The sequence below is a fragment of the Clupea harengus genome, chromosome 17 (genome assembly GCF_900700415.2).
Source record: "Clupea harengus chromosome 17, Ch_v2.0.2, whole genome shotgun sequence".
Taxonomy (NCBI): Eukaryota; Metazoa; Chordata; class Actinopteri; order Clupeiformes; family Clupeidae; genus Clupea; species Clupea harengus.
The window spans coordinates 22,045,856-22,058,355 of record NC_045168.1 but is presented as its reverse complement, the minus strand read 5'-3'; the positions used below and the strand labels follow the sequence as shown (position 1 = coordinate 22,058,355).

The window sequence follows — 12,500 nt, the reverse complement described above, 5'->3', positions numbered from 1 at the left end:
ACACACACACACACTCTCTCACACACACGCACACACACACACACACACACACACACACACACTCAAACACACTCTCACACCCACACGCACACACACACACACACACACACACACACACACACACACACACACAGTGACTCACTGAGGGTGGGCGTGGGTAGGTGTCATAAGGGGGTGGAGGGCTGTCCTGCTTAGGGGTCGATGGCGTCTCGTTGTCCTCATGGTCACTCTCACTCCAGTAGTCAGCTGAAGAGAAAGAGGGAGGAGAAAGAGAGAGAAAGAGAGAGAGAGAGATAAAGAGAGAGAGATAGAGAGAGAGGTAGAGAGAGAGGTAGAGAGAGAGAGGGGAAGAGAGAGAGAGAGAGAGAGTAGTATAGAGAGATGATACAGAAAGAACAATACAAAAGAGGTGTAAGAGGAAAGTAAAGAGAAAGAAGAGAGAAAACCAAAGAAAAGAGGACAGAGAGAGAAGGAACAAGAGGGAGAGAGAGAGAGAGAGAGAGAGAGAGAGGGCAGGTAATTATAATCATTATAGCACAGGTACTTTTCTGAGAGGGTTATTGGAAAAAAGCGGCGCAGGAGGCGAGGCGTGATTAAATGAGGCTGTGTAAACAGCACGAGGAGCCGAGCTGCATTAAGCCTCCTCGCTGGGGATTCAAAGAACTAAACGCTGATTTGAAGAGGGAGCTGATAAGCATGTACCGCACCTCCATACAAACAGACACACACACGCATACACAGTAGCGCACACACCAGCACAACCAGACACGAACACAAGCACACACACATGAAAACACACACCTTTAATGGTAACATGCATGCACCCATCACGTATGTGCACCTACTGCAAAGCCACCCAACCCCTCCCCCCCCCCCCCCCCAGACACACACACACGCGCGCGCAAACACATGCACGCACACACGTGCGCACACACATGAATGGGGCCATGCAGGTATGCAGGTACACACACACACACGCACACACACACACAGACGAGGTGGTCTAGACAGCAGAAAAGCAGAGAGCTGTGAGGGAAATGGTCTGATGACCTGATGCTCTGAGTTTGAGCTGAAGGACAACGTGTGACAGCCAGCCTCAGGGACTCAGAGATTTAACACATACAGAGAAACACACACACACGAATGCTGGCACACACACACAGACACACACACACACACTCACACACACTCTAACACACACACACGCACACACACTCTAACACACACACTCTAACACACACACACTCTAACACACACACGCACGCACACATACACACTTAAACACACACGCGCACGCACACATACACACTCTAATATACACGCGCGCGCACACACACACACACACACACTCACACACACAAACACACACACACACACACACACACACACACACACACACACACACACACACACACAGACACAGACACAGAGCCCCCATTCATAGCCATCCCCAGCTGAATGAAAGCCCATTCCATTATAAAAGCAACAGCTTTATTTCATTGATTGAAGTGTGTATATATGTGTGTCTGTGTGCATGTGTATGTGTGTGTCCACACGCACGGTTTCTGTATGTGTGTGCAGCCATATCTTCATGTGGATGCTGTCATTCGTATGCAGTGTTTCCATATCACATGGTCCTTGGTCCTTAATTAGAACACCACAGCTTCATGAAATATGGAATGGACCGACTTCGAAAGAATGAGAAATCAGAGCGCGAAAGACAAAGGAAGAGAGAGAGGATAAAGAAAGAGCGAGAGAAAGAAAGAAAGAAAGAAAGAGTGAGAGAAAGAAAGCTAAAGGGGGACCAGAAGAGAGTGAAAGAGTGATGAAACCATGTGGCTGGGGTGCATTAGCCATGCTGGCTGAGGCGCAATGGGGTGCGCTCGGTGTGGGGGGGGGCTCGTCCCCCCTCAGCCCCTGTCTGTCCCCAGTGGAACCAACCGATTCCCCGCTCCGCTTTCTGCTCCCCTGAGAACAGCCACACAGCTCTCCACGACACCCCGGAATAAGCCCCACCAGGTTGGCAGGTCCCTGGCACACAGCACATTTGCACATACACTCCCACACGCACACTAACAGGCACACAAACACCCACACCCAGGCAAACACACACACACACACACACACAAGATGAAGACAGATAAATGAGACTTGCCTAACAGCAGATGAAACCGACAAAAGCCCAATATGTTTAATCCAAACCATCCTCATACACCTAATAAGAACTTGCATAAAATGCACTCAACCTCCCTCTCTTCTTAGCATAGCTCTTCCTGCTTTCCTGCCACCTATCCAGTACTTGGACATCAGAGCACACGATGGAAACTCAAGACCATAGAGTTCTAAACCTCATTGATAATGAACTTATCCTAAGTTCTACTGAGTTTAAGATGTCAACTCAAGACCATAGAGTTCTAAACCTCATTGATAATGAACTTATCCTAAGTTCTACTGAGTTTAAGATGTCAACTCATGACCATAGAGTTCTAAACCTCATTGCATGAAATGGTATTGCTAAAAGTTCATTACTGAGGTTTCAATGGAAGTACCTGTCAGACAAAGGAGAAAATGTGAAAGGCTTTTATGAGGTACAACCCTCTCCTGCAGCATGTGGTCACAATGGGATGGTGAAACCTTATGAACTCCCGGCAGGACTGGGCATTTCTGAGATTTAATCCCAGGATCTACTTTTCTATGGCCAAGGTATTTGATGTACACAGCACCTAGTAATGGGCCACCCCCGTGTCAGAGCACAGCCACTCAAACGTAGTCCACACCCATTCATTCCTCTCCTCGACCGTATTTAAATGCTAACCAAACCCATTCACTCTCACAGCTACACTACAATCTCACTCTTGGACCCGACCAGTTCCAACCCAAAGGTGGGTGGGTGGGGTGAGAGGTCCCTTGTAAAGACTTTGACCTGGGACATGTAACCTGTTTCAGCACTAATGTAGGACAATGTGCGGGCCACCCATAACCTACCAGGATAATGTAGAGTGGACATATTTGGAGGGTTCATGAGGGACCCTCTTCCCCATCTCTCCCACCTTGTATGCTCCTACCAGTGACTGCCCACATCCTACCTCTTACCCACCCATACTGCCCCCCCTGCCCCGCTGCCCCTTTGCCCCCTGGCGCCCCCTCTCACCCTGCTCCTGCCTGATCCTCTCCCGCTCGGCGTAGCCGGCCGCCGCCATGTTCAGCCGGCTCAGCCATCTGTTCATGTCGTCCACGCTGTCGGCAGCGAAGTAGAAGCTCTTGATTTTCGGGTGACAGGCTTTGAACGCACTGGAGTGGAGAGGCAGAGAAGAGAGCAGGTCAACATCCGGATAAAAAATGCTTGATCTTTTAAAAGACAGAATGTGTTAGACACACACACACACACACACACACTCACACTCACACACACACACACACACACACACACACACACATTGCACTATATCGTGCACAAGATGCTGCTTTAATCTGGACTCACTATTTCTTGCGGCACTCGCTAGCACGGTCGATTTTGAACTCAGGCAGGCTGACAAATCCTTCAGCCTTCTCGTCCTGTTGGGAGAAAAGTGTGGGAAGTGAGAAAATGGCGAATACAGGGGGTGGTGGGTGGTGTGGGTCTAAACAAATGAAAACAGAGAAAACTCAAGAGAGAGAGAGAGAGAGAGAGAGAGAGAGAGAGAGAGAGAGAGAGAGAAGTGACAGAAAACAAACAAACAAAACCATCTCAGTGGCAATCTTAGATAGCGAGTGAGACGGCTTCTCCATCTCCCTCACGCTGACTATCGGACAGGAGTTTTGTGTCATCAGTTAGGGTGCCGCCGCCCCTGACAGACTCTGATTAATCCATCTGTGAGGATGAGGAGGGGCCCAGGCTGGGCCAATGAAAACTCCATCAGCGGATCGATGTTTTTGCAGCTTCGCCTCTGGCACCATAACAAGTCCAAGGTAGCACAGCTGTTTGGCTCCTGAGTGTGTATGTGTGTATTTGTTTGTGTGTGTGTGTGTGTGTGTGTGTGTGTGTGTGTGTGTGTGTGTAGAGAAGGCAGAATACAGAAGGCCTTGGAGAGATCACTTCTAAAAGTTTCATAATTAAAATGTTTCGCACAGCAGGTGAGTTTGCGTTGATTTCCTTGAAGCTCAATAAGTATGTGTGTGTGTGTGTATATATGTGTGTATGTGTGTGTGTGTGTGTGTGTGTGTGTGTATATATGTATGTATGTATGTATGTATGTATGTATGTACTATGTACGTATGTATTTGTGTTTGTGTTTGTGTATTTGTGTGTGTGTATTTTTGTGAGTGATGTGTCTCAGTAAGCAAACAAAGGCTTTCGGATCTCTCTCTGTGTTCTTACCTCCTCATTCATGTACCAGTACAGGCAGGTGTCCTTCAGCACAAACCAGTACTTCTTCCACTTCTGAGAGAAGTAGCTCTTGGCGTCCTTCTTCTTCCACAGCCAGCCCTCACAGTCACCGCGGCCCAGGTCCTTACAGGAGATCCGCCGCTTACTGATGCTAGACATGGGACCTGCTGGAGAGAGAGGAAAGAGAGTGGGAGAGGAGGAGAGGGCAGAGGGGGAGAGAGGAAAGAGAGAGGGAGAGGAGGAGAGGGCAGAGGGGGAGAGAGGAAAGAGAGAGGGAGAAGAGGAGGGCAGAGGACAGAGGGGGAGAGAGGTGAGGGGGTGAGAAGAGAGGGAGGGAGAGGAGGCGAGGAGAGAGGAAAGAGAGGGGGATGACGAGAAGAGCAGAGATGGTAAAGAGAGGAGTAGAGGGGGGGGGGAAGGAGAACACAGGAAAGTAGAGACAGGAGTACACAAGAGAGGAGAGGAGAGGAAATAAAGGGGGAGGAGCCGAGAAAGCAGAGAAAGCTGAGTCAACCGCAGTCTGACGATGAGCATCAACCATAATCCCCTCTCTTACTGACATAACTAACTTGTCTGGCGGTTCGGCTATGTGGAAACCCAAAGCGGCCCAAAGAAATTTGGAGTAATTGAAGGGGTGGCTGACAGACAGCTGACATGGCTGATTCCACTGTAAATGTCCCCTGATTGACAGCTCAGGGTGACAGCCTACGCCGCTCTGATGGATTGATAAAACTGGGCAGAGAGTATGCGTGTGCAGACCTGGCCATATGCTACTGATATTCCTTCGTCAAACAGAGGATGATGGGTAGTGAATGTGACATGGGCAGGGGGAACAAGGACAATTGTGTGTGTATATACTGTATGTGTGTGTGTTTATGTCTGTATGAGTGTAGGTGTGTGTGTGTGTGTGTGTGTGCATGTATGTGTGCGTGTGTGTGTGTGTGTGTGTGTGTGCGTGTGTGTGTGTGTGCATGTATGTGTGTGTGTGTGCATGTATGTGTGTGTGTGTGTGTGTGTGTGTGTGTGTGTGTTTGTGTGTGTGTGTGTGTGTGTGTGTTTAAGTGTGTGTGTGTGTGTGTCCTCGTGCGCTCACCCTTGCTTTTCTTCTTGGTTTTCGACAGCAGGGATGATGCCTGGAAGGTCTGCAGACCAAAGAAGAGGCGCAGCATTAGAGGGTGCCTCAGAGACTGGAAATGACAGAATCATGACAATCCTTTCTGGCTGCAAATTAAGCCAGAGAGGAACCATGAAAAATGAAGACAAAATTGCATTTATTTGAGGATGACATACACCAAGAGAGGGAGGGCGAAAGTCTTTTTTTGCTTCATAGTCGCTTTGCATTATAATGGTAAAATGAGTATGTCAGGCTTTCATATTGTGATCAAAGTGTGCTCTGAAAGAGAGATTCCTATTCAAGAGAAGAGAAGACCGCCTCCTATCGAAGGTACCCGCTGATTTCAAATAGAGCTCAAAATAAAGTCTAATTTCCCACAGCCATCCTGACAACCACAGTAGGAGGCTAGGAGGTTTGATGTCAGGCACAAGGTTCCTCTAGGTTAGCGAATATGCTAAGCAGAGATAATTAACTAAATAAACCCCACCAAAATGTATGCATTTTTGGGGCGATCTCTCTACATGTTTATGTAGGTCACCTAGAAGAGCAATGACATGAATTTGGTTCCCCAAAAGCACAAATATTGATTAAAATATGTACATCAAACCTGTTCTGGGCATTACCTGGGCAATAAGCATCTGCTAAATATATACATGAATGGGGAAAAAATCTGTGCATAATAGGCTAATGGCACTATGTGCTTTGGAAAGTATCAGGGTATATTGCTGTCAGTAAAAGTCACAAACTTTCATCAAACTTTCAACAGTTTCATGCCCAGAGCGCAACCCTGAAATCCTGAATATGGCATAATTTATGGTGAAAATGCACGGCCTCCCAAGAGGTCAAGGCTTCACCACCAGTTTATAAAAGAGCATCTCTGTTTAGCTTTTTATTAGGAGTATAAAAACTGCACGACAATTTTCCCGGAAAACCTCCCGGAAAAGCTGCATACGCACCACTCTCACATAAAACAGGCCGTCTGTAGCCAGTGTCCACATTTCTTTCCAGCTATGGCTCACTTTTTATTCTATGGAAACTGTGGGTGAGTGAGTGTAGAGTTTGTGGGAGGCCATGATGCCAACGTTTTTTGTAAATTTCATCACTAACGGCGTGTTGATGGGGATTTTTTTGTCATCAGTACTTGAAGCACATCCGCACACTCTCACACATGCTCTCTCTCTCTCTCTCTGTCCCCTTCTCTCTCACACACACACACACCACACGGAAAGACACAGAATGGAGAGAGAGAATGAAAACAAGACAGAGAGAGAGAGAGAGAGAGAGAGAGAGAGAGAGAGAGAGAGAGTGTGTGAGAGAGAGAGAGAGAGATCTTTCAATGAGCTGTTTTCCTCTGAGATAATGGTATCAATTGAACTTATCGATCACCACCAGCCTGCCATACTGGCAAAAACAGTGTTGAATCCACTCTGTTCTGTCTGATGATGGCTGACTGTGCCCAGAACAACAGACAAAGGGAAGGGACCACTGTTTGATGGTCAAATAAAAAGTCCCCTCTTCAGGGTGACATTAAGGTCGATTTCAAAAGGACACACTTGTAGCACCAGCACTGTATTTCTGTTTTGATTACTGCGACTGGACAGCTTGTCACAACAACTTGTACTGAGTTGTTCTGTGCGTCGGATGAGCTTCTAGAGGCCCATTGCATTGCGTGCTGCATCTCGTTTTTTCCCCTGTGCTCTAACAGATGTGACGGGACGACGGATTTTGATAACAAAGCTTTTCATTAGCTGAGTCAAATGTGTTAGTTTAATCCAGGGCAGAAAAGGAGAGACGTCAAATTGTGATGCCGTGTTTCTCTGGGGACCCAGGGCAGGCATATGGTCAAAACTGCTGCCAAGCTAAGGTCAAAGGTCACACAACACACGTATTTGCTAAAGTCTGTGATTTTAGTTTTTTTGCCCAGGCTAGGGCAGCTACACCAAATGTTCAGACTCTCAGGAGACCATGTCCATTCAGAGACAGCGCATCGAGGCTGGTGTCCAACTCAGCAGTGCAGAACCGTGTCCAACTGTAAGCCCGTCCCCAGTGTTGGGGACATTGTTTCTCTGTGCACAGCAACCTTAGCCCACGCAGCGCTGAACAGCACAACACAGCATGGAGCATAAGAGCACAACACAAACACAGAGCTTCTTATCATATGCGTGATGAACTCACGTGTTATATTAGAGCACACAAATAAGCATAACACAACAGAACACAACATAGCACAAAAACAGCACGAGAAAGGACAATACAGGATATTACAACACAATAGCATAGCATACGTAACATAGCAACAACACAGCCCTGAACCCCAAATGTGATACTCGACACATGATGGAGCAGAACAACACAGCTCAGCACTACAGTCTACAACAAAACGCAGCAAAACACAAAACAAGTGTAGCTTACATATGGCAGCCACAGTAAAACAGCATATAAACTCACTCCACACACAAACACACACACAGATAAACACACACAGACAAACACACACACACACACACACACACACACACACAAACACACAGACAAACCATACACACACACACACACACACACACACAGACAAACACAGACACACGCACAGACATGCACAGATAAACATACACACACATACACACAGATAAACACACAGGCACGCACACACACACACACACACACACACACTACAGCACAGCCCCTATTTTAAAGTAACTCTGCAGCCACAGGAACAATAGGCAGTAAAGTGCTGAGTAAGGCACAGCGGTGAGGCGCTGCCCAGGGTGGCAAAGTGATGGGGCGGGTACAGAGAGCTACTGCATGCCATCTGCCCGCAGGGCCACTGGGGTGCTGCCTCCTACACTCTCCACGCTGCACTGTGACCCCTGTCACGCACTTAAAATAGCAGTGGTAGGGAAGCTGGAACCAAAATGTTCAATTGTATTCACACACACACACACACACACACAACCTTTCGAAGTCACCCTCAACTAACAATGTTCACACTCCATGGAACCTTTCACACTTATTATTCATTGAGCAATGTTTGGAAAGAAAGCTGTGTGTGTGTTTGTGTGTGTGTGTGTGTGTGCGCGCGCGCGTGTGTGCGTGCGCGTGGGTGTGTGTGTGTAGATGACTAAAACATCGCCTTTTTCTTAATAGCTGTAAATTAAACCTCATGAGGCCTCATTCTTATAGTTATGAATTGACAAGCAGGGGCACATTTGCATACTGAACGATGAGCAATCTAGGAGAAATATCTGGGAGAAGAAACAAGCTGTACTAACTAAACGCTCTGACTGCACTCTGTATTGTTTACTACATGACACTGCATAGCACTTGTCATAATGAATGCAAGTGTGTTATGATAGCGAGGAGTGGTGGGGGATAGCAAGCAGTCACACACTCATTTCTCCGACACGTAATCACAATAATAATCACATAATCACAACTGTCACATTTCACCTACAGAACGCTTGACCATTACAGCTGATTCAGACGTAGAAGGTCTGAGCAAGACCCAGAGATGGGCGTTTGGCCATTCCCAAAGCTCCTGTCAGCAGGAATGATGACACCTTCTCAAAACTCCGCCCACACTCGCACAACCACCATCTGTCTGCTCAGCATCCGTGCACACACACACACACACACACACACACACACATACTCCTAGATAGGTCAACTGCTATAATAACTGCACCTCTTCACACAAAATCCCCATCTTCCAATCAAATTCAATATCTCTGATGGCTGAACGTGTTGGCATCCAATCAGATTTCCTGATGGTGGCAGGTGGATGGCTGGGTGTCGTATCAGGTGAGACAGAAAGAAGAGGAGGAAACGGATCCTGCCCTGGATCCTTATAGCCCCACCCACGGGGTTGGGAGGGGGGGAGTCAGGATCCAGGGCAGGATCCGTTTCCTCCTCTTCTTTCTGTCTCACCTGATCTGGAAGAGCAGACCTGGGCAGACGGGCCCAGTCCATGAGTCAATCTGACACCCAGCCATCCACCATCAGGAAATCTGATTGGATGTCAACATGTTCAGCCATCAGAGATATTGAATTTGATTGGAAGATGGGAATTCCAGATACAGAAACTGCCTCTTTACCTCACTCAGGGGGGGGGCAAAACAATTACACCCCTCAGAGTAAAGACATCCTTCCTAAGACCCACGCTGAGCCTACACTGTCCCATTGTGAGTACTCTCCTGTCCTCTCCCAGACAAGAGGAGTAGAGGCTGAGGGCAATTCTCAAAGGCGAAAGTTCAAGACATTTTGTTTAGTCATGGTTGAGGTAAACTCAAGGGTTCTGTTAAAAGGGATAGATGGCTGGAAGAAGGGTTGAACCAAGAGAGCATTTTGTCCCTCTGTAGAATCTGTGGAATCAGTGGAATCAGTGTAAAGCTCCTGCAGGGATAGCGGTCAAGACTAACAGTGACAAACTATCTTATTGATTATTGATAAATTTGTCTAACTGAGCAAATGTCTGAACACGGGCAACATTTTCTCTAGCTGAACTCCTTGCTACACCCCCCAAAACACACACACACACACACACACACACACACACACACACACACACACACACACACACACACACAGATACTCTCCACACCAACCAGACAGGCGATCCTGACGGAGCCAAGGCCACTCACGTGGTAGAGCGAGGTGGAGTCAGGGCTGGGGGTGGACATGGACTCCTGGCGCAGCACCTCCATCTGCAGGGCGGGCAGCAGGCTGTAGTGGGCCGGGCTGCCACCCTTCTCGCTGCGCTTCTTGCCCCGCTTGCCCGTGTCCCGCTTGGCGCTGCGGCCCGTCAGGTACTCCTCGGGCGGGCCTTTGTCTTCACCCACATACCGCAGCAGGGAGTTATCTGGGGAGCGGAAGGGGGGAGCAGTTAAGAGAGAACAGAGAGAACAGAACACAGAGAAGAGAGGAGGGAGAAAAGAGGGGGATGAAGAGAGAAATAGATGGGTAGATAGGTTGAGGTGTACGGTTGTGTTGGGTCTGTCACACCTATGAACAGTTACTAGTTGGTCCACATGGTGTGCATGTCTGGCTGCAGGTTTGTGAACTGTTTTCAGGTAAGGCAACGCAAGTTTATTTATATGACACCACTGATACGAAGGCAATTTAAAGTCCTTTGCGTGAACATTTGTAAAAAAGAAAATACCAAACAAGATATTACAAAAAAAACATTTAAGAAAATGGAAGTAAAGGAAAAGCACACTAATAATGGAGTAAGGATTCTTAAGCTCTCTAAAGAACAGTGCTTTAAGTCTTGCTCAGAGGACACAGACCACAGACACGACTCATCCATCCACGACCATCAACCCACACAGCAGAGGCCACAAAAAAGAGACATTCAAAAGAAAGACTCGCTCATCCTGCACTTGAACACAAAGTTTGTCCTTCACTGGTGGTACACAATGTTTCTGGTTTGGCACGAATGCAAATCTATTGTTCGCATTTTTAAGTGCGCAAAAACACAGGGCAGATAACAATAGGCAGATAGTTCACAAACAACAGACTAATGACAGATAAAGTTAACCACACTATAAACTGACAGATTTAGCCGCACTTTAAACACTCAGATAAACAAGGATTTGGGGTTGTTTTGCGATTGGTCACAGGCAATTTCCACAAGACAAGTTCAAGAAACCCTTTTTCGACCCTCCTTTGACACGGCAAGATGCTTTGTGTGCCCTGAGATTCATATCCCCGCCCCTGAGTGCCCCTGTTGCCTGGCAGCAGCCAATTGAACAAGAGCAGCACTCAGGAGAGCTAGTGTCAGAATCTCCATGACTACAGATCATTTTGGAGGAGAATCCTCATTCTGACAACAACAAAAAAAGAGAGAAAAAAAAGTTTCAGCTCTGGCAGGCGTCGTGAATATTTTATGTGCAATAAAATACCGGTGGGTCGGGTAGGAAGAGAGGTTGCTGTAGGTACAGACGGCCGTTTACATTGTCTCTGTGTGAAGAGCTGAGTACACACACACACACACACACACACACACACACACACACACAGTGCACACACAAACACACACACACACACACAAACACCACTCTGCTGTAGCAGTACCAGAGCCGGAGAGCAGGTTATTCTGAAATGGATTAGGGCCCGACCCATTTCTGAGATGGTTGCTACCTGGACTGTGTGATCTTTGCTCTCTCCTTCGCCCTGTGTGTATATGTGTGTGTGCACATGTGTGTGTATGTACTGTATAACACATTATGGCTTTTGATGCACTGCTATACTTTTAATAGTCATGTCCTTATTCATGAGTGTCTGTTCCTTTTATATGTTATATGGTGTGCCTTGGTCACTTGAATGTTCTCTCAGTCTGGGATGAAACACATTAATGTTCATCCCGCCAGTGACCTTCACAGAGTGCTGATCCCTGTCACGTCTCTTACCTGTGCCACGGCTCTGTGTCAGTTACAGCCAGGACTACCTGATCTAATCTAACATGACCAAACGCAGCAGAAATTGACTATAAAGATGCTACGGAGCTGACATTTCCAGCTCAGAAAAGCTTGAGAACACGGCAATGTTTCCTCAAATGACACAAATCCACTTACAGACCTTGTAGAGAAGCCATTACGATGTACAATAACAAAGCACTTAGGAAGTTCAGAAAATGTCATCCTGTTTTTTTTTTTACCTCAGTGAGCTTATTGGGTCTCTGGTTATTACATAATCCTCCTCTCTCCATCTCTCTTTCTTGCTGTCTGCTTTCTCTATCCCTTTTTACCTGTGCCACTGTCCCTACGCTTTTTCTATCCATTTCTATATCTATCAATCTATCTATCTATCTATCTATCTATCTATCTATCTATCTATCTATCTATATATCTATCTATCCATCTATCCATCTGTCTGTCTTTCTGTCTGTCTACCATGAGTTTATTACACAAAACTGACAAATAGAAAGGAGGAAGGAGCTGTGCAGGTTCTGTGGTTGTCCCCTGTGTTCAGACAGGCTTCCAGTGTGCAGCACCTCTCCAGCTCTCTCCAGAAAAGGGGAAGCTT

General features: G+C 47.1%; 1 protein-coding gene across 7 annotated transcripts in view; it reads right to left on the bottom strand.

Moving 5' to 3' along the window:
• cnksr2a (connector enhancer of kinase suppressor of Ras 2a) overlaps positions 1–12,500 on the bottom strand; it is an 83,728-nt gene that overhangs the window by 14,792 nt on the left and 56,436 nt on the right. For 4 of the 7 annotated variants that reach the window (XM_031583930.2, XM_031583934.2, XM_031583932.2 and 1 more), the window contains 6 exons: positions 10,118–10,335; positions 5,460–5,508; positions 4,358–4,533; positions 3,482–3,555; positions 3,152–3,291; positions 143–246 (listed from right to left, as the gene is read on the bottom strand). In XM_031583930.2, the coding sequence (XP_031439790.1) occupies positions 143–246; positions 3,152–3,291; positions 3,482–3,555; positions 4,358–4,533; positions 5,460–5,508; positions 10,118–10,335 (761 nt within the window). The remainder of the gene's footprint in view (positions 1–142; positions 247–3,151; positions 3,292–3,481; positions 3,556–4,357; positions 4,534–5,459; positions 5,509–10,117; positions 10,336–12,500) is intronic. The other 3 variants (XM_031583931.2, XM_031583933.2, XM_031583936.2) reach the window with 1 other exon arrangement.